Source organism: Panthera uncia, chromosome E3, assembly GCF_023721935.1.
Source record: "Panthera uncia isolate 11264 chromosome E3, Puncia_PCG_1.0, whole genome shotgun sequence".
In the NCBI taxonomy this organism is placed as follows: domain Eukaryota; kingdom Metazoa; phylum Chordata; class Mammalia; order Carnivora; family Felidae; genus Panthera; species Panthera uncia.
Window position 1 is genome coordinate 34,582,326 of NC_064815.1, and position 23,870 is coordinate 34,606,195.

Here is a 23,870-nt window from a genome sequence, read left to right on the forward strand (position 1 = left end):
AGCCCGGGGCTTCAGTGGCCGTCAGCTCCAGCCCCAGTTTTCCCAAAGACAAGATTTGCTCCCAGTAAGAAACTGCCCGTCCCACGTTGGCTGCACAGTAAGTAAGCCAGCCTTTACTGTTTGTGTTACTGAGGGTGCTGCATCGGTTGCCTGAATATAATTAAAAAGACGAAAACAGAATGGGCGTGAGAATTCTCTCACCAGAGTCAGAAATCCCCTAGGTCCTCTCGTCGGGACCTGCCTGTTAGACCGGCAAAGTAACCCAAAGCTCAGCTGACATCTACCCTTGTATGGGGGAGATCACTCACCCTGACCCAGTCTGTCTTACTGAGCAGAAGAAGCAAAGCACAGTTTGAAACGGAAAAGGGCACTGCGGCTGTGAAAGAGTTCCTTGCTGCCCTGTGAACCGACTGGCGGTGACAGTCTGACCTTGAGCACACTGATCAGGTATCAGAATAGGCCATTGCAATTACTTTCGGGTGCTGTTAGAAACCGTGTGATTTCAGCTAAGGAGCTTGTGTTATGCGCTCACCTCCACGCACTGGCTGGCAATGTCTTTTCGACGCCACCACCGGATTGCCCCACTTCCTTCATTGGAAGGATCTCACGGGGAGCATGCAGTTAGAGCAGCTTCTATTAACAAATACTGAGTGCCTGTTGGGTGCCCGGCATTGCTCTAGGTGCTGAGGGTGTGGCCCTCAACAAAACAGAATTCCTGCCCTCAATGAGCTCCATTTCTACGGAAGGATACAGATAATAAGCGAAATATAGAGCATGCTAAAGACAAAATACAGAGCAGAGAAGGATGAAATGGAAACGCCCCGACTATCGAGTGGATGTTTGTGTGTTTTACCCGTTCTCTGGTCCTTTTTTGCACTGATTAGAATGCTTGTCCTGCCTGGTGTGGCAGTCAAAGGAAATAAAATCTGCCTCAGAGTTCAGGAAGAAGGCTGCTCCGTGCTACTTTCCGGACAAACTATAAAAATTATTTTGTGTAATAGTTACTTGTCCGAAATGCAGAGAGGTGTTCACCCTTAACTTATACTTAGGAGGCACTGTGAACTGTGCTGAATCACTTTAAAAATCTGTGCGGTTGCGAAGGAAGGGACCTGCGTGTGGAGGCTTGTGCGCGCTGACCGCATATGCTGTGATACATTTGCCTTTATCCAGGAGCTGTGACCTTAAAATTTGTTCTCCTTGTGAGATGAGTGAGGGCCTGTTCTGGGTTTTCAGATCGCTTACTTGGTGAAGAGAGGAAATACTTGTTCATCTGTAAACAACAGAACACTGTAGCTGTCATTGTCGGGCTTCTGCTTGGCTCAGCCAAACATTCCATGCTGCCTAGCTGGATATCGTGGGTGCCTCTCAAATGCCTCATGCTGAACTGCTGCCAGAATATCTGGCCCGCTCTCGGCCATGACGCAGGCTCCCTAATGGGAAAGACGTTCGTAAACGACCTGCGTGTCTAACAAGCAGCTTTACGGACACTTGCTATAGAGTCGGCTAGCGATCACAGACCCTGAAGCCTCTGCAGAGATGGTCCGTGAAATACAGAAGACAGTCGTGCTGCATTGCCGCCTCTTCTGGCCCAGGGACGGGGCCCACAAAGAGCTCCCATCCCATCTAACTGACCTTTGCTGCGTCTACCGTGTGTTTGTACGGCGAGTGCCGCAGAGCCTTCTGGCCCTAGAAGGTTCTCCATCTGCCCTGGGGGCATCGTGAGTGCTCCGGGGTGGAAGGCGGCTAACCCGGATCAGTTGTGCTCACATAGAACTTCCTAAGGCTAGACGCTGGTCTAGCTGGGGCTTGGAGAGACAGGGCTTCCCAGGCAGGAGGACCAGTGCATGGGAAGTGTTGACAATCAGTAACCCTTCCTGGTCAAGTCACAGCACAAGCCAAGAGGGCAAAGGCAGTTCACAAGCCAGACAGCACAAAGGCGCAGTGAATATGTGATGAGATACAGAATATTCTGTTCTGTATGATTGATTCTTACCTTTAAGATAATCTAACGGAGGGTGCTTGGGTGGCTCAGTCGGTTAAGTGTCCGAATTTGGCTCAGGTCATGATCTCATGGTCTGTGAGTTCGAGCCCCGCGTCGGGCTCTGCGCTGCCAGCTCGGAGCCTGGAGCCTGCTTCGGATTCTGTGTCTCCCTCTCTCTCTGCCCCTCCCTGCTTGCACTCTGCGTCTCTCTCTCAGAAATAAACATTAAAAAGAAAAATTTTTTAAAGATAATCTAATGGAGCGTGAATTAGGGCAAGAGGGCCCTAGCAGAAACACATGAATGTACTGTACTCCCACCCAGACTTTAAGAGCAAAAAATTCTAGTGATACAGTGGTGGGTGATCTTTCAGTTTCTTTTAAGCCATCCATTTTACAGATCCTTTCAGTTTCTGTGACTGGTGAAGCTAGATGGTAAAGTCAATCTATAATCAGAGCTTTTCCCCAAGTTTTCCCTACATGTTTTCTTCATTTAAAGAGCTCATCTGAGGTGCCTGGGTGGCTCAGTCAGTTGAGCATCCAACTCTTAATTTCAACTCAGGTCATGATCCCAGGGTCATGGAATCAAGCGCCTCATTGGGCTCTGCACTGACAGTGTGGAGCCTGCTTAGGAATCTCTCTCTCCCTCTCTCTCTGCTCCTCTCCCACACGGGGCCTCATTCTTGCTCTCTTTCTCTCTCAAATTAAAAAAAAAACAAAACAGAACAAAAACTTATCTGTTCCCTCGAAGCCTCTCCTCTGCTCTCTGAAATGCATTTCTCTCTCTTTCTCTCTCATTGTTTAATGTGCCAGGACACTTTCTTCCTCTTGTTTTATTTATTTAAGTTTGCAGATGCCCTTGATTAAAATAATGTCCCCTTTGTAAAATTGTCACCCTGGTGAGGCTGAGTAATGGCAGAAGGAGATACTCTCCTGAGTGATGGGTGGCATGCGTTGGGCTGTGCTAAGTTATGGGCAAATGGAAGCGGCCCTCACTCTTCCTTATTCCCTCGCAGAGACAAAACTGTAGTACCAAGTTATTCTCAAAATTCTCCTATAAAACCAAAGTTATGACTTTAAGACATGCAGTTAAAACTAAACAAAAATTTTACTTAGTTTAAAACGATTTTTCAAGTGCACAAACTACCTTTTAGATCTGACGCAGAAATCAGGAGTTGGGCGCTTAACCTACAGAGCCACCCAGGCGCCCAAGCCCTTGCTAGAGTTTTAATGCTTTCTTTGTCCATTAAAAAAACAATTAGGGTGAGACTTTTCTAATTTAAGTTTTCTTTTCTCTCTGACTCAGCAAACGGTTCCTAGAGAAAGAGCCTTTGCAGGATAAGGAGGCGCCTTTTCTGCAAATACTGTAGTTTTCCTGCCCCCTTGAGATGTTGATGATCTGCCTGAACTGTTGTTTGACTTCATTCTTCCCTGTGATCAGAGTTTGCACCTGGATGGAAAGCCCGTGTTCAGGTGGAGGACAGGGGTGGCAGCCACGGTGGCCTTGAACAGACACACCCACAGTGGCTCCCTGGAGCCACGAGACTGATGTGTGGGAGAAACCGGACATGTTCATGTCACTCCAGGATGTCCTAGAGCACCTTCTTCCTTGATGTGTCTCATATCGGTACATTTTCTTTTTTATCGCTCACATTTCTCTTCGTTTCTTTGCTTTTTACTTGAAATTAAATTAAAAAGTAGGATTGTAGTTACCATCGATAACTCAGAATTTATGGGAGGAAATTCCAGTCAACGACAGTCTCAAAAATACTGTGAGTCATTTTCTGTTTTCTGTCCTCAGGATCAGCAACTTGTTAGAAGTAACAGAAAAGAATATTGGATGCAAATGAGATAAAGATGCAGATCTCTTTTTGTGTTTTTAATGTTTATTTATTTTTGAAAGAGAGAGACAAAGTGTGAACAGGGGAGGGGCGGAGAGAGAGGGAGACAGACTCCGAAGCAGGCTCCAGGCTCTGAGCTGGCAGCACAGAGCCTCCGACGCAGGGCTTGAATCCACGAACCGTGAGATCGTGACCTGAGCCGAAGTCGGACGCTCGACCGACTGAGCCACCCGGGTGCCCAGCAGCTTTTATTTTATTTTTATTTTTTATTTTTTTTTAATTTTTTTTTTAACGTTTATTTATTTTTGAGACAGAGAGAGACAGAGCATGAACGGGGGAGGGTCAGAGAGAGAGGGAGACACAGAATCCGAAACAGGCCCCGGGCTCTGAGCTGTCAGCACAGAGCCCGACGCAGGGCTCGAACTCACAGACTGTGAGATCATGACCCGAGCCGAAGTCGGACGCTCGACCGACTGAGCCACCCAGGTGCCCAACAGCTTTTATTCTAGATAAAAGGGTCTGAATTCCATTTTGGTAGCTGGAAAGTGTTCATTTAATTTCTCTCTCTCACACATACACAAATATGGAATGTTTTCCTTTTGAATTTATTGAAGTGGTGCTAACATATGTGAACAGTCCCCAAGGACTTCCCTTCTGCTTCTCACATTTAATTTCACTAGCATATAGGGGAACATTTTGACCCCAGGTGGGACTTGGCAGAGGCCTCTGCTAAGTGGGTGTGGTTATTTAAAACCCATCAGTCTGTGCCAGCAAATGAGAAACTGATAAACACACTTTGTGTGCTTTGCTCCATGTTTGTGGTTTGCAGGTGCTTCATTGTGGTATCAGAGGCAAAATGAGTTTCTCTTATCCCCTCTTCTTCTTCAGCAGGTTTTTTAATGTATATTTTACAGAGAGAGAGAGAGGGAGAGAGAGAGAATCCCAAGCAGGCTCCATGCTGTCGGCACACGGCCCAACCCTGGGCTCAAACTCACAAACCGTGAGATCGTGACCTGAGCCGAAATCAAGAGTTGGACACTCAAGTGACTGACCGCCCAGGCACCCCTCTTATTCTCTCTTTATGCGGAATTTAACAACAGAAGTTGCATTTTGAAAAAGGGAAAAAAACCTGGAGTTCATAGACATACATAGTTTGGGGAGAAATCTTGGGCGCTTTATTTTTCAGTGTGTTCAGATCAGGGTGGCACTTTGAGCCACTTCTCCTCCTTAGGTTGTGACCAGGTGTCCCACAGCGCCCAGACTCCGAGCTGGGAGGGAGGAGGTTTGTCCTTCTAAGTGGGCCCCTCGGCGCTCCATAGGTGACACGCAGACCCCGCCCGGCACTGCCTGCCGGTGCTTTGAGACTTCTCTGCTGGCCCTGCTCCTAAAGGCAGGCCAGAGTGAGTACACGCTCTGCGGAGTCCGGAAGCTTCTCTCCTTCCAGCAGAGAAGAATCTTGTATCGTATTCCCAGATCCTCCACAAGATCTCTGTTCGCCCTGCAGGTTCTCCAGGTGGCGGAGGGCTGAAGGCACGTCTGTGTCAGGGAAGGGTGCAGGTATGCAGTATAGACGAGGCTGAAAACCAGGTGGGGCGTCCGGTTGGGGTAAGACTGCATCGAGAAACACTGTGTTCTTTCCTTTGAAAGTTTTCTCCTTCTGCACAAGAGAGACTGAGAAGTGTACAGAAGTCATAGGAAAGTGCAAAGTACTCACTCTGGGACCCCACCCATACGTCATGTTAGGATTACACTGGGATTGAGAAACCTTTTGCTATTGGCTCATGCCTGATTTCAATCTTCCAGAGTGCACACACTCTTTCTTTCTTTTCTTTTCCACACCCCCTTTCTGAAGCAAGCCTTCGTGTGCTGGGTGGAGGATACAGGATACTCAGCAGCGAAAACTCGCGTCCTTTGGGCACTTACATTGTCACTACGTTGTTGGGCTTTCGTGACCCTTACGAACTCCGGCATTTGCTTTGTGCTCTGCGTGTTTTGGGGAACCTCTGTAAGCGAGTTAGGCTGAAGAACTACACGTATCTTCCTTTGCCACTGTGGGAAGGGAGAGGGTTGCTTGCGGTGCTTTTCAGAAAGCTGGGCATTATTTTGTTTTGTTTTGTTTTTGTTTTTGTTTTTGTTTTTGTTTTTTTAGGGCATTGTCTTGAAATAGAGAACTGTGGCAGGTCAGAGATCCCGCTGTTGGATCAGAGGCACCGCAGAACTCCAATGCTGTTGACATTCCACCAAAACAAAACCAAACAAAGCACAGAGACTTCCCTGGCATTAGAACAAAAGAGCTCCGTGTAAGGGAGCTGAGAGGCGTCACCACGGCCGCCTGTGGGGAAGCTGGCTCTTCCTCTTGGCATGTATGATGCTCTGACCCCCGCCCTCTTGCCAAAGGCTTTCTTTTTTTAACTGTTTGTTTTGAACTAATTATAGATGCACAAAATGTTACAAAAATCATGCAGAGTCGTCCTCATGCCCTCCAAAGGTCTTACATAACTGAACAGTTATCAAAAGCAGGAAATTGACCTTGGCACAAAGCACTTAGCTAGGGTGCAGACCTCACTCCCTCCCGTCTCACCAGTTTTTACATGCACTCATTTGTATGTGTGTCTGCGAATTTTCATCACCAGTAGGTATTTGTGCAGCCAGCAGGACAATCCAGATATAGAACTGACCCATCAGGACAAAAGACTCCCAGACCACTGCTCCATACCTGCTCCCCCATCCCTTCGTAGTCAGCCAATTTCTGCACGAGGCGGCTGTGCCTGTGCTGTGCCCTAGAGACCCCAGCTCAGCTCCAGGGTTCTAGAGGCGAAGAGCTGCTGGATGTAATTTACTGTCATTTCCTGAAAGAGTCGATAGTGGGGTTATCCTCTCTCCATCTGTCCACCTCAGCTGTCTTTAGGTAAATAAACTTACATTATTGGGTTGGGTATGTGGTCCCTACTTAGTTTTCTCTCAAAGAATGGAAACCTTCAGAGAAGGATCACGGTATCTTTTATTTGTTAATGAAGTGGTTTTTTTTTTTAAGTTTATTTATGTAGAGAGAGAGAATGTGTGTGTCTGCAACCGGGGGAGGGGCAGAGAGGGAGCGGAGGGGTGCCGGGAGAGAGAGAAAGAGAATCCCAAGCGGACTCAGCACTGTCAGCACAGAGCCCGACATGGGGCTCTATCTCACGAACCATGAGATCATGACCTGAGCCGAACTCAACAGTCGGACACTTAACCCACTGAGCCACCCAGGTGCTCTTGTTATAAAGTATCTTTAATTTCACTGGGACAAAGTCTTGGAACTCTATTAATGATTAAGAAAAGAAGAAAGAAATTGTTCAGAGTAAGTCAAGGGAGCCGGTGGTTGATATGGGAACATTCAGCGACTGCTTGCTCTTACAGAGATGGCAGCTGGAGCCGGTTCAGCCTCGAGTCATAAAGGATTGGGGTTGGAATGTCCCGGGACATTCCAGCCAGGTGGTCCCGTCACCCTGCACCTGAACCCTCCATTCATAGCTGCTTGTGTTTCCTCTGCATTGGCCCCAGCCCTACCGACACCCGTTCCATACGAAGCCTTTTGAATTTTCAAAGACGTCACAAGGCAGAATTTAAATCTCACTTTTCACGACTGTTTATTATTGATCCCAGTATAAACATAACCCTTGTAACCCTTTGCTCAAGGTGAGGCCTTGGTGTTGCTCACAGTGTAACAATGTCGTCAGGCAATGAGGTGGCTCAGCCTAGGACTAGGTAGCCCACATGTAACGTTTTTGTGTTACTTCTCCACATTTGAAAGAAGTTTTTCCTTCCGGATACCATTTGTTCTCTTTTTCTGTAGGACTTTGTGCTGTGTGTGCCTGCTGCCCTCTCCAGGCCTCTCTGGGGCCCGGGCGAAGGCATGGGGGAGGGGAAGGGCACCTGCGATGGTGGAAAGCCCAGCCTGAGACGTGCAGAGCCGATGGTTTGAGGGGTGCCCAGCCTGTCTTGGCAGGAGCCCACGGTGAGGGGCCATGCAGTGTCCAGGGGCCAGGGAGCCTTATCCCAGCTGGACCGCTCCCGTGGCCGTGGTCTCATTGTGGTCTTGGGGACCTGGTGTCCCTGGATGTCCACTCATGTCCTGAATGTGGTTCTCCAGTCTTCCCACCAATCTGGGTACAGTCCAATCTCTTTTCAACAAAGTGCCTTTCTATCTAAATTTGCTAAGATCTCTTGAGCAAGGAAGAAGCTTGCAGACACAGAGGCTAGGTAATATAGCCAAGGTGCCCCAGATAGGGCGTGAACCTCCAGGTCCAGCCGCTCCGCGGGACTGTGCCCTTCCTCGTGACTTAAGAAGAAAGAAATTGGGGCGCCTGGGTGGCGCAGTCGGTTAAGCGTCCGACTTCAGCCAGGTCACGATCTCGCGGTCCGTGAGTTCGAGCCCCGCGTCAGGCTCTGGGCTGATGGCTCGGAGCCTGGAGCCTGTTTCCGACTCTGTGTCTCCCTCTCTCTCTGCCCCTCCCCCGTTCATGCTCTGTCTCTCTCTGTCCCAAAAATAAATAAAAAAAAAACGTTGGAAAAGAAAAAAAGAAAAAAAAAATTAAAAAAAAAAAAAAAGAAGAAGAAGAAAGAAATTAATGGGGCGCCTGGGTGGCTCAGTCGGTTAAGTGGCCGACTTCGGCTCAGGTCATGATCTCGAGGTCCATGAGTTCAAGCCCTGTGTCGGGCTCTGTGCCGACAGCTCAGAGCCTGGAGCCTGTTTCAGATTCTGTGTCTCCCTCTCTCTGACCCTCCCCCATTCACGCTGTGTCTCTGTCTCAAAAATAAATAAACGTTAAAAAAAAATTTTTTTAAAGAAGAAAGAAATTAATTCTTTTATTTTGGCGCTAATAATCTTTCTCTTTTTTTAAACTATCATATTGGTTTTATTTTTGTCATTGACAACATGCACAACACTAGAATTGTGTTATTATTTTACTTGATGTCCACAGATATGCACTAAAAATGTTTACATTTAAGAAAAATCACACATTATGTAAGTCCTATGTAAACATAACCCCTTTTCAATATGTTTTCCTGCTTTGTTTCACACATAAATAGCAGTTTACAAAGTTATAAAACTATCAGTTTTTAAAAATTTTTTAATGTTTATCTATTTTTGACAGAGAGACAAAGCATGAGCAGGGGAGGGGCAGAGAGAGGGGGAGACACAGAACCCAAAGCAGGCTCCAGGCTCCAAGCTGTCAGCACAGAGCCCAACATGGGGCTCAAACTCATGAGCCATGAGATCATGACCTGAGCCAAAGTCGGACGCTTACCTGACTGAGCCACCCAGGTGCCCCAAAACTGTCAGTTCTTACGGCCCCAAGTACATACAGGTTCTGGAGCATGACAGAATGTTCTCTTTATGATTATGATTTCTTTTGTTTTGTTTTGTTTTGAGAGAGTGAGAGCATGAGCAGAGAGAGGGGCAGAGGAGAGAGAGAAAGAGAGAATCCCAAGCAGGCTCCATGCTTAGCATGGAGCACAGTGCAGGGCTCAATCCCACGACCCTGGGATCATGACCTGAGCCAAAGTCAAGAATCGGACACTCAAATGACGGAGCCACCCACAAGCCCCCTCTCTTTATGATGATTTCATAACTAACAACATGTACTGTTACAGTGCTTATCTCAGTCCAATGACTTATAATCAATAACAAGGGGTTATTGAGCCAGTATCACCAATAATGGACCCATCAATGCACTTGCTGAAAGATACATGTGTTTAAAAAGTTAAAATAGGGGGCGCCTGCGTGGTCAGGCAGTTAAGCATCTGACTCTTGATTTCAGCTCACGTCATCGTCTCGTGGTTTCATGAGTTCGAGCCCTGTGTTGGGCTCAGCACTGACAGTGTAGAGCCTGCTTGGAATTCTCTCTCTCTCCCTCTCTCTCTCTGCGCCTCCCCAACCCCTCAAAATAAATAAATAAACTTAAAAAAAAAAAAAAAGGTTTTTAAGGGCACCTGGTTGGCTCAGTTGGTGGAGTGTGTGACTCTTGATCTCAGGGTTGTGAGTTAGAGCCCCATGTCAGACACAGATTACTTTAAAAAAAATAAAAAGTCAAAATAGTCAAATGTCTACATTTTAAAAACAACAGCAGAGAAAGCTGCTGTTTGTTTGTTTGTTTGTTTGTTTTATGTAGACAGAGCTGGAGAGGGGCAGAGAGAGAGAATCCTAAGCAAGCTCTGTGCTGTCAGTGTAGGGCCCAATGTGGGGCTTGAACTCATGAACCGTGAGATCACGACCCAAGCCGAAATCAGGAGTTGGATGCTTGACCTATTGAGCCCTCTAGGCACCCCAGTTTCAGATCAGTTTGTGCCCTTGCACATGTCTTAGTGGCTGGTTCAGTTTTAGACGCCAACATCTGTCATTTCAAATGATGCTTCCCACAAAAATGTCTCCTACAGCTGCTTCCCTGGCCCACGGCGGTAATGGTTTACTCCCGGCTGAGCCTCCGGGGAGGGGAGCTCACCTCTGGAAGCCCTGGGCTCCTGTTGCCGCGTCTCTGATGCACGGCCAGGTTGTAGATGCCGACAAGAGGCACATCACCCGACCTCCTGTTACTGGTGACCATATGGAGGGTTTTTTCCCTTTCTGCTTCTAAGTCTTGTCACGGAAACAGGCAGTGGTGTGGGGGAAATGTGTGTTCTTTCAGCTGGGCTCCCAATCAAAAGCCAGGTCATTGAGAAAATGACAATATTCCCTCTGTTCTTGCCATGAGATGCACCATTTGGTCTCATTTAGCAACGTAAACCATGCAGGAGAAACAAGGGAATAGTCTGGGCTTAGTTTCCACATAATTTTCGGATTTATCACTCGGCTCTTCTAACCAACTGAGCGAACAGGCCACCTGCTCCAGTCACATTTTAAAAACACACTTTATGCCTGACAGTGCACAGAATATTTCTGGACGGAGCCGTAAGAAACCAGTAGCACGCTTCCCCTCAAGCCTGAGGGCCGCGGAAGGGAGTGAGCTTTATACTTCTGCACCTTTCGGAGACGTATCGTGTGTATTTACTGCTGACTTAAAACCCCAAACGACATCTGTAATCATTGTTTGCCACTGTCCTCTGTTGTTCGCCTTAGGGACCCCTGTAGCCTAGGGATTCAGAGACCGATCAGGGAAGGAGCAGTGCAGCCTCCCAGGCTGGGGTCTGCATCTGGATTTGCTGTACTAAAGCTTACCAAGAATTCCAAGGAAAAGAACGCCCAGAAGACGCCGTCCAGCAACGTGGTTGAAGGGAGAAGTCCTTCCCCCTCTGCTGTGCTTTCCCTCCAAGCTGGCAGCGGGAGGTGGGGTCTCCCTCTGCTTCAGGGGCCAGAAGACAGGAGACAACATCTCATCGTCACCAGTGGCGAAGGGGAGTGACCAGAGCCAGAGAAAGGCAGACTTCGTGGCCAGTACTGCTCTACTTGGCTGCTCTCTGGGATCTCCTGCATAGCATTTAACCACAGCTCCTGCCTGGAGCCACCGCCCAGATTGATTTACTCGGGGTGTGGTCGGGGTGTGGCATCAGGATCGTGAAAGTGGTTCTCGGGTGGAACCACGGCCAAGAACCAGGGCCAGGGAGGACCTGCGTCCCTCAGCCAGAGCATGTCACCAGCGGCTTCATGCTCCTCGGTCGCCTGGGCTCCTGAAAGCAGTTTCCCTGGGCAGACTGGTCAGCAGTCGGGCCCATGGCTGTCCAGAGGCTCCTCCCACAAGGTGGGTCTGGGAACCCAGGGCTGTAGGCTGGGTGTGAGTAGTTGTGTCACTCTGAATGGAGGCCTCGCTCTTACATAGTCTTGGGGTGCCTTCCCACTGTGCCCTGCTGGACACCCTGCTCCTGACAGATAAGGGCAGCTACAGCTCAGAGACCCTGAGCTTCCTGCCCTGTGTGTGGAAGCTCTGAAGTAAGAGAACGTCACGGATAGAGCTTGTAAAATGGACTATTTTAGCATTCCGATGTCTCATTCGGTTTTCTGTCCTTTGCCAAAGGAATGTGTGTTGTAAATGCGTCCACTATCCTTCCCTTGCAGACACAGCATCTAGATCTTTCCCGAAGGTCAGGCCTGATCCCAGGTTCTGCTTCCGCTCTTTCCCTAGCTACTCCTCCAGACGCTCCTGCCCCACTCCCCCACCCCATGCCAGCTGCTTGCGTTTAATGAGGTCCTTGGTCGTGAGTCATTGTTTGATTCTCTCGTGTCCAACTCATTACCTTGGACAGGCACACCTTTTCTGACTTCCAAGACCTTAAAAGTCACGTCTCTGCACTAAGGAGAATGCACACAGATTCGTTTGGTTTCCTTTTTAAATTGTGGTAAAATACACTTAACGTTTAACACCTAGAACTTACCATTAGTGACATGGAATACATTCACAGTGTTTTGCAGTCATGGCCACCGTTTTTATCACCCCAGTGGGAAACCCTGTACCCACTAGCAGTCTTCCCCTGTTTGCCTGTCCCCAGCCCTGGTACCCAGCCATCTCCTTCCTGCCATTACGGGTTTGCCTGTTGCGAACAATTTCACGTAAACGGAGTCATACCACGTGCCGAGTCTGGAGTCTGGGCACCTCACGGAGCCTCGATGTTTCCAAGGTTCATCCGTGTCGCAACAGGTGTCGGTGCTGATCGCTTTTTACCGCCGAATACTATTCCGTGGTGTGGATTCGCGCGTTTGCTGCATCCATCTGTTGAGGGACATTAGGGTTGTTACAAATAACGAAGCCATGAACGCTTGTTTACAAGTTTTTATGTGAGTCTGTTTTCGGTTCTGTCGGGTGTATACCTACAAGTGGCACTGCTGCATCACAGGGTAATTCTGTGTAGACGTCTGAGGAGCTGTCAGACTGTTCTGCACAGTAGCTGCGCCGGGTCCCACGTTCTCCACACCCTCACCGACGCTTGTCATCTTCCTTTTCTTTTCTTTTTTAATGTTTACTTATTTATTTTCAGGGAGAGAATGCGGGAGTGGGAGGGGCAGCGAGAGAGAGGGGGACAAAGAGAATCCCAAGCAGGCTCTGCGCGCAGCGTGGAGCCCGGTGCCGGGCCCGATCTCATGACTGCAAGATCACGACCTGAGCTGGTATCAAGAGCTAGATGCTCAACGGACTGAGCCACCCAGGCACCCCTCTCTCTTTTTTTTTTTTTTTTTAATTAAAGCTACCCCGACCTTCCCACGTGGGCCACCATTTCCATCGGTACCTCAGGCTGGTGGGAGGCAGGTCGGGCGTGCCCAGACCTGCGCTGGCCAGGCTTGTTAACGTGTGACACATGGGTTTATTATTGTCAGCCGCGGCCCCGGCCCCGCCCTGCCCTCCCTGGGCTTGCCGCGGCGTCAGCAGGCTTGAGACACTGGAGTGTGAGGGGTGAAAGTTTTCCCTGCCCGCTGGCTCCACACAACCGGTCTGCCAATTAAAGATTTTCTTAGGTGGCATTTGTGACACCCTAAACATTCGTGGAGCTTTTGTTTCTTGGGCCGGTGGCCCGCAGTCACGGCTGCAACCGGGCTGAGAGGCCAAACGCAGCGGAGCCCCGGACGGCTGTCCGGTGCGGCAACCTTTTGACTGTCCCTGTTTTGTTGACGCAGTGACCGGGAGTGGCACTCTGGGATGTGCACGCGATGATGGGCAGCAAGGACTTGGAAGCTGAAATCCATCCCTTGAAGAACGAAGACAAGAGGTTGCAGGAGAATCTGGGAAGCCAAACGACAAAGGAGGACAACCTGAAAGGCTTGCCTCGGCAGCCCGGCCTCTCCGGCTGCCGGACAGTGGCGTTTTTTCTTTCACTGTTTGTCTGCCTTTTTGTGGTGTTCGTGGTCTCGTTCATCATCCCCTGTCCGGACCGGCCCGCGTCCCAGGGGACATGGAGGGTCTACTACAACGCAGCAGGTGTGCCTGGGAGTGGGCGGAGGGGAGCGTTGAAGTCCAGGGTGGCCTGCAAGCAAGAGTCAGCCCGAAGCGGCTGCCAGTCCCGCGTCCAGGTTTTTCTTGGGACCGTAAGGTCTGTAGAGCAGCCTCTCGGCAAACGTGGGGCACGACCCTGGCAGCCTGGTGGCCCGCTCTCGTTTTGGGAAGGATGGGTTGGGTCAATCAAGGAAAGCCGCCCATTTGGGTACATTTTGGAATTTTTAAAAATTAATAAAACAGAGCACCGGGCAGCATAGATAGAGGGGAGGCCGTGGTGAACTGAAATCCGCAGATCTGGGAGCCCGGTCTCCTGAAGCGCTCCGGCCAACTTGCGGGGCGGCTGAGCCGGATCCAGCACACTCGGTGTCTCTCATGAAATCCACAGTGTGGAATCGTGGCCTTTATGAAAAGCCATCGAGTCAGCCCCACTCTGGACACTCTGCCTCATCTCACAGTGGGGGCGCCTGCAGTGCGCACACGAGTGGGCACCGCGGAGGCTCCGTGACCGCTGCCGGGGGCGGAAGAGGGGGTTTCTCATCTAACCCCCACAGCCCATTTTATTCAGGTCTCGTGCTTAATTTTGAGAAGGAGGAATAATGTATGTCTCTGTGTTTACTTTTGCAGCTTTTGTTGAGGTGTAATTTATATGTGAAAAGATTCGCTTGTTTTCAGTATAGGACTCAGTGATTTTTAGTCCATTTACAGAGCAGCTGTGCACCTATCAGCACGTTCCAGTTGTAGCAGATTTCCGTCATCCCGACAAGACTTCTTGTCCTCCCCACTCCCCTTCCCCCAACGTAGGCAGCCACTGTTCGCTGTCTGTGTCCACACACTTGCCTTTTCTGGATACTTCACGTGAACAAAGCCACTAGACCTGTATCTGGGAGCCTGGCCTCCCACACGGAGACAAGTCTGTCAGTCACGGCATGTCCCCCTGTTCTTTCTGGTGCTGAGCAGGGCTCCTCCATGGGGGTGGGCCGCATCGTTCACCAGTTCACCCGTTGGTGGGTATTGGGTTGTTCATCGTTTGGCTTTGCTAACACTGCTGTGAACATTTACGGACAGTCTTTGCACGGACACGTGTTCTCATGTCTCTCGGGTAGGTTGCTAGAGGTGAAACTGTTGACGCTGATGGTAAGTTCATGCTTAGCTTTCCTGGCAAATGTCGAGCTGTATAATTATATCGGGCTGGAGAGGATTCTAGATTCTCCACGTCCTTGATAATACTCGTTGTTACCTGCCTTTCTGGTTCCAGCAGAGGGTATAAAGTGGTGTCCCGTCGTGGTTTTAGTTTGAATTTCTCTCGTGACCAACGATGCTGAGCATCTCTTCACAGGGTGTCTGCCATTCTTGAATCTTCTCTGGTATATGTCTATTCAAATCTTTTGCTCATTTAAAAGATAGGATTTTTTAATTTTGAGTTATACAAGTTCTTTATATATTGTAGATGCAAGTCTTTTATGAGATACATGATCTGCAGATATTCGCAACCAGTCTGTGGCTTGTCTTTGCACTTTTGTGAAGGTGTCTTCCAAAGCACAAAAGATGTAAATTTTGATGTAGTCAGGTGTGTATTTTTTATTATGGATCATGCTTTTGGTGCCAAGAACTCTGCCTAATTTAAAGCCGTGAAGATTTTTTTTTCCTGTATTTTCTTTTAGAAACTTTATAGTTTTAGCTCTTCAACTTAGGTCTCTAGTCCACTTTTCCCCCTAAAGTTTATTTATCTTGAGAGAGAGAGAGAGAGAGAGCATGCGAGCAGGGGAAGGGAAGAGGGAAAGGGAGAGAGAGAATCCCAAGCAGGTTCCACATTGCTGGCATGATCACAAACCTTGAGATTATGACCTGAGCCTAAGTCAGACACTTAACCAACAGAGCCACCCAGGTGCCCCTTTCCAGAAGTTCTAATCATCTCAACAGAAACTCTGTACATACAGCATTTTCCCTTTTGTATCTGGCTGCTTTCACGGAGTCTAATGCCCTTCGAGCTTGTCCGTGTCGTAACAGGTGTCAGAATCTCCTTCCATTTTATGGGAGAATCTTACATACTGTGTGTGGACTGCATCTGGTTTATCCCTTCTTCTCTTGGTGGACACTTGGCATGTTTCCACCTGGTGGCTGCTGTGAGTAATGCAGTGAACTTGGCTGTGTGGGAATTGAGTCCCTGTTGTCAGTTATTTTGGGTAAAAGTATGAGGTAGTGTCTCCTTATGGTTTTGACTTAATTTCCCTAATTGCTGGTGATGTTGAGCATCTTTCGGGTGCCATGGCCATTTCTCTCTCTTCTTAGGAGACACGTCTCTTTGAGTCCTTTGCCTGTTTTTGCACTGGGTTGTGGAGTGACAGGAGTTCTCTCTCCTGGGTATCAGTCCCTCATCAGATATCTGGTTTGCACATATTCTCTCGCACTCTGTGGGTTGTCTTTTCACACTCTTGACAGTGTCCTTTGATGCACAGAAGTTCTAAATTTGGATGAACTCCAATTTGTGTAATTTTTCTTTTGTTGCCTGTGCCTTTGGTGTCACATCCAAGAAATCATTACCAAATCCAGTGTCATGAAGACTTTTCTCTATATTTTCTTCTAGGAAGCTCTTAAGTTTAGGTCTTTGATCCGTTTGGAGTTCATTTTTGTACCTGGTGTAGGAGAAGGGCCCAGCTTCATTCTTTTGGTGTTTGGTTTGAGTCCTTGAACGAAGGGAAGACGTAGACCCTTACGAGTAGTGGGGTGCGGACTCCTGGACCCCAGACTGATGTCGGGAGGGATTCCTTCCTGAATAAAAGGTGTTCAGAGGACGCATTTGTGCACCCCAGCGTCCTGCTGATGCCTGACATTTCATCCGTCGTGTTCGTGAAGGACACGTGTGCTCGGAAGAAGCCGCTGCTCTTGTGGCGGCCTCACGCTGACAGGTGCTAACTGGCGCCAAGCCTCAGGGAGCACAGAAGTAGGTCGAGCCAGGGGCGTGCAGCTGGCTCGGTTGGAAGGTGTGCGACTCTTGATCTTAGGGTTGTAAGTTCAAGCCCCAGCCCATGTTGTGCGTAGAGATGACTTAGGAAAGAAAAGAAAAATTAAAAAAAAAAAAAAAAAAAAAGAAGTGAGTCATGTCAGACTTGGCCTGGCCTTTACACCGGGCACGGCCTGAGGAGTATACTCTGTGGTTTTCTTTCTCAGTCACCTATGACTTTCTGGCTACAGAAGACATAAACAGGGACAGGATCCAAGACGTTCTCTTTCTGTATAAAAATACCAACAGCAGCAACAATTCCAACCTGTCCTGCGCTGACGAAGGTAACTGTTTTTATCTGAAAAAGGAGGAACTTGCTGTGGGTGGAGGGATCCTCCCCCCTTTGCCACCTTTGAGGAAAACAGATGGTGGCGTTCCTGTAACCCGGCACGTTGCCCTTACTTCCCAGCAGGACTAGGAGGAGACGAGGGGGCAGCCCTGGTCCCAGCACCCTGTCCTCCGTGCGGCTCCTGACCCCACGGGGCCAGCACTAGGGTCCCCGTGAGCCCAGTGGTAGCGGCCTGGGCCCGGGAGTGGGGTGTGGGGAAGAGGGCCTGTCGCGCCCCACAGAGTTGGGTCTCTCCCCTCCAGGCTTTTCTTCCCCCTGTACCTTTGTGGCCGCTGTGTCAGGGGCCAATGGCAGCGTGCTCTGGGAGAGGCCCGCAGCCCAGGACGGCGCCCTTGTGCAGTGTGCTGTCCCACAGCCACAGGGCGGCAGGACATCGTCTGCCTGCATCCTCGTGGGCAGACCCAGTTCCTTCGTCGCTGTGGACGTGTTCACAGGTAGGCGGCTCCACACGGGAGGTCCCACACCAGGCAGCCCTCAGGAGGTTCAGCCGTGTTCTCGGGGCCAGTGGGCGGGATAGGGGAGACGGTTCCCGGAGTGGGAGGGAGCCTCCGTGGGGACACCGCCTCCTGGCAGTCATGCCCTGCTACCCTGATGTAGCCGTCACGTTTCACCCTGTCTTGGCACCTCCTGGTTCAGTCTTGCCAGGCCAGCAGAGACGGGGAGCTCAGAGGGGCTGCCCTTCGCAGCACCCAGGCCAGCGCCTGGGTTGAGCCCACAGGGGAGGTCCTGGCCTCCCAGGGCTCTGGATGCACGGTGTCTGTACCCGGGCCTTGATGTAACATGCTGTGGTTAGCCCCATCCCTCACCGGGGTCTTCTGGAATTCTGCGCCTTGACACTAGATGTGCTGAGCATTAGCATTTCCCTTACCAGTTGTGGTTTTGAGGGTACAGAGGAAAACAAAGAGCAGCCTGGAAAACTTTAAGAACAGAGGAATTCGTCTTAAGAAAGAGCGTGGACAAGATTGTACCTGGGTAAGAAAGAAGCTGTTCTGTCAGAGCTGGGCTTCTGTGGTCCAGCCATAAGCACGCACCTTCCTTCTCTGCCTCCTGTGCGCAGGCGACTTCATGGAGGCCAAGGGTCCACCTGTGATCCCAGCGGTAGTCGGGGTCCTGAGGCGCTTGGGAAGTGTCGAGGTCAAGCCTTGTCCATCCAGGCGGGAGGGTCAGGATAGGCCTTCAGATGTTCTAGAACCAAACGTGAGAAGACATGGATGACAAACAAAGCAAGACGGAGCTCTTTGGTTCCAGAAACAATGCTGCTGACACCCTGGTGCGTGACCGCACCTTGGACAGCCAGTGGTGCGCACGCTGCACGTGCCTTTGGCTTCCCACTGGCGGGCGTTTCCATTTCTCCGTGCGGGTGCTGTGCGACTGCCAGCACGAGGCAGAAGGGGGTTTGGAGGCCAGCGCTCAAGCGACGTGTTTGGTTTTAGGGGAGACCCTGTGGAGCCACCCCAGCAGCTTTGGAGGGAATGCTTCCATCCTGAGCTCTTTACTCCGACTGCCCGACGTCGATGCTGACGGGGCCCCAGACCTTCTGGTTCTCACCCAGGAGGAGAAGGAGGTACCGCTCCCCCCACCAGCTGGCTCACCGCGGCCCACTCGCCGTCAGGCCTCTTCTCTGCCCTTGGTCCGCTTTCACTTCTTGGCAGAACTTGGGTCTGACCATCGGTCAGGGGCCTCACTCAGGGCCCTGTGCTCTTGGCACCTGCCGACTGGCAGGCTGGGGCGGCTCTGTCCCTGTTGGGCAGCCTCTGGGCCTTCCCAAGAATGGCAGAGCCATTTGGACCAGTGCAGCCTGGGGGGTGGGGCCCTGTAGGCTGGCATGGGGCTGCCAGCGTCTCCCAGGAGGGTTTTACCCCCCTCTCCTCTGTGTTACAGGTTAGCGGCTACATCTATTCAGGCAGCACTGGTCACCAGATTGGCCACCGAGGCAGCCTTGGTGTGGGTGGGACCAGTGGCTCCCTCCTCCATGTCACCAGGATGGGTGCTCACTACATCCTTTTCCCTTGCGGTATGTCGTGCCTGCCGTTTCCAGGACTGTCCCTCTCACGGAAGCCACGCCCCTCTGAGAAAGCAGATTGGGGGTGGGGTTGGGACCGTGGGGAGGCATATCAACTCCTACCCTTACAGGAGAGACACGAGTTGGTCACTGACAGGCTCAGAAACCAGAGGGTCTCCGCGCCCAAGGCTCAAGGAGGACACCTGTGTCCCGGCAGCAGGGCTCGTGAGGGGACTCCTTCCTGCCAGCAGCAACTCGAGGCACTTCTGTGTTTCCAACAGCAAGCTCCCTCTGTGGTCGCTCTGTGAAGGGTCTCCATGAGACGGTGACCGGGAGAGGGAGCCCACTGAAGAGAGACCCGCTGTGGGAGGGCATGCTCAACGCCAGCACCCACGGGCTGCTTTGGCACAGGTTGGTCTGGGTGGTGGATGGCACAGGTGGTCCCGTCCCAGTGCTTGGAGCCGTCGAGCAGGCCAAGGGGCGAGGCCCTGCCTGGTGCTGGGCTCCAGGGCTGCCCTGGGCTCAGACTCAGGAAGCGGGCCTACAGCATCTCAGAAAAGGCCAATGGGAAGGTAGGTCCCCGACAGTGGGCTCACCCTTGTCTCTGTACACAGCCAGGGTCTTGACTCCTCTTAAACCAGAGAAGCAGGGAGCGTGGGCTGAGCCGGGAGCTGGAGAGACTCAGCCCAGCCAGCAGCCCTTGGGGGTGGGTCCTGCCTACCTCTGTGTCCCAGCCGCATGCCTCTGGCTCTCTCCTCCCTTAGCCCTGGAGCCATCCGCTACCTGATGACCGTTCCAGGGAAAGTGGGTGAGGACCTCCTCCTTGTGAGTTCAGAAGCCTGTGTGCTGTTGGACGGGCAGGAGCTGGCACCCAGGTGGATCTTCAGCGCAGCCCGGGTCCTGAGGTACAGCGTCTTTCTCCAGGAACCGCGCAGCGATTGCAGGCCAGGCGCGCTCAGCCTGTCCCTTGGTTGCAGCCCTGGGACGAGGCCTGCTGTTGGTGGGGGAACGCCTGTGTGCTTCTGCCCAAAGCCTCTTGCCCATCACCTGGTGACACCGTGTCACCCCTCTTGCACTGGAGGAGCCGGTGCAGTCCTTTCAGCCCTGGCCTCAGCCTCCATGCTGGCCTGGTGTGGGCAGGTGTGCCCAAGGGGAAGATCGGGGGGTATACCAGTTCCCAGGTATTTCCTCACAGAGGTCCTGTGCGAGCTCTCCTGCCCTGTCTTCTTGCAGAAGACCCATCCTTGGCTACTACAAACCTGACACCTTGGCTGTGGTCATTGAAAATGGAACCGGCATTGACAGACAGGTTGGCTGCACCTGCTTTCGAGGCCCCACCTTTGTTCATAGTTGAGGGACATTAGTCTGCACAGCCCACGGGGCCGTTCTGGAAGACTGAGCCGGAACAGGAGAGGCCTCAGCGAGATACCTTGGTGGCCCTCGGGGAGTAGCTCCTCCGGGGCTGGCCTAGCTGGGGCCCGTGGGCCTGTGCAAGCCCCACCTGCAACCCTCTACACTGTCCCCCTCCCACCCTAGATCCTGCTCCTGGACCTCAGCACAGGGGCCGTCCTGTGGAATCAGGCCCTCCCGGGCCTCCCCGGGGACCCACAGTCCGCCAGCCTGCCAACCGCAGACCACCGCTCAGCCTTCTTCTTCTGGGGTCTCCACGAGCTGATGGGCACCAACCAGACAGTACAGGTGGGGCAGGCGCAGAGGGGACACGCCCATGCCAGGGCCAGAGACCAGAGGCCAGGCTTGGGTGCTGCCTTGAGGCACCCGGGAGCTAAATGGGTGGCTGCATGTGCACACATAAATAGAAGCCATGGGACAGTGGGTGGGCCACAAAGGAGGCCAGGGCCGAGGTCAGCCTCAAGCAGGTGACGGGGATTGGGGAAGAAGCGGGGGTACGTCTAGGAGGGCAGGCGCAGATTTCCAACCAGAGCATTCCTGAGAACGATCAGGGTCAGGTCAGAAGAAAAGGAATGGAAGGTGGGTGCAGAGTGGAGGACCCTGTGGACACAGCTCTGGGCAGGGTCACTCTGTCACGGTGTCCTGTGACGGCAGGCACAGCATGGCCCGGCAGTGAGCCAAGGACGCTTAGTTTCTCCGATCTGGCGCTGGTGACAGCCACGGGCCTCATCGGCTTCACGCTCCATTGCCGTTTCTTGCTCTAGGAGCCCGGAGACACCCGGCACAGCCTGTACATGTTCCACCCCACCGTGCCCGGCGTCCTGCTGGAGCTGGCCAACATCTCCGCCAACATCGTTGCCTTCCAAGGTGAGCGCGGCCTCGTGTGGGCCGAGGGCCTGCCTCCTGTCGGGTCTCCTCTGGCTGGTCCTGATTGCCGCGACGGCTGTGTCTCCTGTAGCGGTCCTGTTTGAGCCAAGCCGCCACGCTGCCTACGTCCTCCTGACGGGCCCCGCTCGCCAAGACGCTCCTGGCGTGGTCTCTGTAGCCAAGCACAAGGTGCGGGACCTCGTCCCGAGCGGTAGGGTGGTTCGCCTGGCCGAGGGCGGGCCCGACAGTGACCAGGCGGTCCGGGACCGGTTCTCCCGCCTGCGGTACCGCAGCGAGGCCTAGGCGCCTGGTGGCCAGCGAGGTGCGAGGCGCTCCAGCTGCTGAGATTAAACACCGTGGGACATCGGTCTTTCGCTCGGTTTGCACGCTGACCCCTCTCGTCTCCATCGTGCCCAGGGACATGCGTGGGTAAGGGGATGGCCGGGCCTCTCCCTCGCGCGCCGCACACCACGTCCCCGCAGGTCCTCGCTCTGCCCCACTGGGGTCCTACTCGTGGCCGGCTGCCCTCACCGTGGCCTCTCTGGGCTGCCTTGGGCACAGCTGGGCCCTACAGCACCACTCTCACTTGTCCACACCTGGTTGGAGGGGCCGGGGCTTTGGGAAGAGCCCCAGCCTACAGAAGTCCCCTCCCTCGTCCCATCTGCACCCACCCTGTCTGCACATCTCCCTGGGGCCTGCGGTGGCCTCCGGGCAACAGCCGGGCCCTGCGGCCATTCCAGCTTCTGGCCTTTCTCAGAGCAAAGGGGGGGTAGACTCTGGTGGGGTTGGTGGACACTTGCCCTGGGGGCCCCTTTGACAGGCCCGTGAGGAACGGGATGCCTTGGAGCCGTGAGGCTGGCCTGCTGCTCATGGATGCGCTGAGGGGCATTTTCACCCCTGTGCTGTGAATGTCACGAGAAACCGGCCGTAAGGCCCACACTGGGGTCAGTCTGTACCCCCTCAACACACACTGGAGCTGCTTGTCCCTCGGGGGTGCCCACACTCCTGGCCAGTGCCTGGCCTCCTCCTGGTGCTCGGAAGTCCTCGGCCGGCAGTGTCACCTGATGCAGGACTCACCTCTGTGCCTTGCTGTGCCCCAGGCCTACCGCGGTGCTGTGTGGGGCTCAGTGTGCCCTGATGACCCTGAGTACCACCGGAAGAAGCCGGAATAAATGATTTGCACTGTCTGAGAGCACGCGCCGCCTCATGTGTGTCTGCTCCAAAGGGGTGAAGGGGATTTGGTGCTGGTCAGGCTGCTGGATCACGGAAGAGGTGGGGGACCCTCCACCCGGTTCCCGTCCAGATCAGCAGTGGGGGCACGAGGAGCTTTGCTTCTTGGCCTGTAAGTGCAGCTCAGGTTTGAAGACCCCTCCCTGGTCTCTCCAGTTCAAGTCAGGAACCCAGCCTGTGGACGTGGATATGCCCCCCACAGGACAGGCAGGGTCCCCTGAGCACCCCTGTGTACTCCGAGGGCAGCTGTGCAGGCAGCAGGAGCCTGGGCGGGGCTTCAGGGAGACACAGCTCCGGAACCGAGGTGAGGGCGGTTATCCGAGAATCCTGCGGGAACCTCCTGTGTGCACGTAGGTAATGGAAAGCCCCGTTTCCCAGCCGCACAGACAGGAGCCTGGGAGGGACAACGCGGGGGGCGCCCTCCGCCACGGAGCAGGCCCCTCGTTGCGGAGAGAAGCCGCCCAGTCCGCACAGCCTCAGGCCCCGCAGGGTTGCGGGGGCAAGTCCACGGACGAGAATCCCCGAGAGTGGTGCAGGGCCGGGCGCCGCCCGCAGCAGTGCCAGAGGAGCCTGAGCGGGAGGGACCCCCGCCCACCCCCCATCCCCCACCCCCGCAGGTCCCGGGGCCGGGGGGCAGGGGTTGGCGCGGGCTCCAGGAGATGCCCGCACTGGGGGGCATCTCGCTCCGCGGACTTGTGCCTCCGATCGCTCTGGGGCCCTGACCCACGCCAGGCTCCCTGGGACTCGGGCCTGGCCAGGAGTTGCCGACTGGCACCAAGGGCCCGCCCTCCCCACTGCAGCACTCGGCCATCCTTGTCCTGCCGGCGCACAGACGGCGTTCCCCACGGTCTCCTCCGAAGACCCCCGAGTCTGCGCCCGAGTCCTCTGCCCCCCACGTGGGACCCTGCGTGCCGACGTCTTTGACGCCTGGACGTTCCCCCCCCTCCCCCGTCCCCCGCCACTGCCCGCCTGGCAGACACCTCATGCGCCCCACGCCTCACGGACACGCCCCACGCACACGCCTCACCGGGTACGCCTCGCCTCTCCGACACGCCTCACGGACACGCCTCACGCGCACGCCCCACCGACACCCTCGCGGACACGCCCCACGCACACGCCTCACCGGGTACGCCTCTCCGACACGCCTAACCGGCACCCTCACGGACACGCCTCACGGACACGCCCCACCGACACCCTCGCGGACATGCCTCGCGGACACGCCCCACGCACACGCCTCACCGGGTACGCCTCGCCTCTCCGACACGCCCCGCCGACACCCTCGCGGACACGCCC

General features: G+C 53.2%; 1 protein-coding gene and 1 long non-coding RNA gene across 5 annotated transcripts; one reads left to right on the forward strand and one right to left on the reverse strand.

Annotated features, from left to right (window-relative positions):
- The first annotated feature begins 6 nt into the window (after window positions 1-6).
- On the forward strand, window positions 7-22,542 carry FAM234A (family with sequence similarity 234 member A). Of its 3 annotated transcripts, none has more exons than XM_049639054.1 (12): window positions 7-97; window positions 13,400-13,700; window positions 16,887-17,003; window positions 17,311-17,502; window positions 18,502-18,632; window positions 18,950-19,082; window positions 19,352-19,481; window positions 19,835-19,975; window positions 20,304-20,379; window positions 20,607-20,768; window positions 21,245-21,347; window positions 21,439-22,542. In XM_049639054.1, exons 2-12 carry the CDS (start codon window positions 13,433-13,435, stop codon window positions 21,648-21,650), a joined length of 1,665 nt encoding a protein of 554 aa, XP_049495011.1. In that variant the 5' UTR covers window positions 7-97; window positions 13,400-13,432; the 3' UTR covers window positions 21,651-22,542. The 3 variants fall into 3 exon arrangements, with proteins under 3 accessions (XP_049495011.1, XP_049495012.1, XP_049495010.1); XM_049639055.1 differs by having other exon boundaries at window positions 15-101; XM_049639053.1 differs by lacking the exon at window positions 7-97 and adding an exon at window positions 11,464-11,534.
- Window positions 11,515-23,870, reverse strand: LOC125928383 (uncharacterized). Of its 2 annotated transcripts, none has more exons than XR_007459654.1 (3): window positions 23,817-23,870; window positions 18,100-18,253; window positions 11,515-12,500 (listed from the first exon to the last, which is right to left on the reverse strand). It is a non-coding gene; the product is annotated as an uncharacterized LOC125928383 (long non-coding RNA). The 2 variants fall into 2 exon arrangements; XR_007459653.1 differs by having other exon boundaries at window positions 23,605-23,864.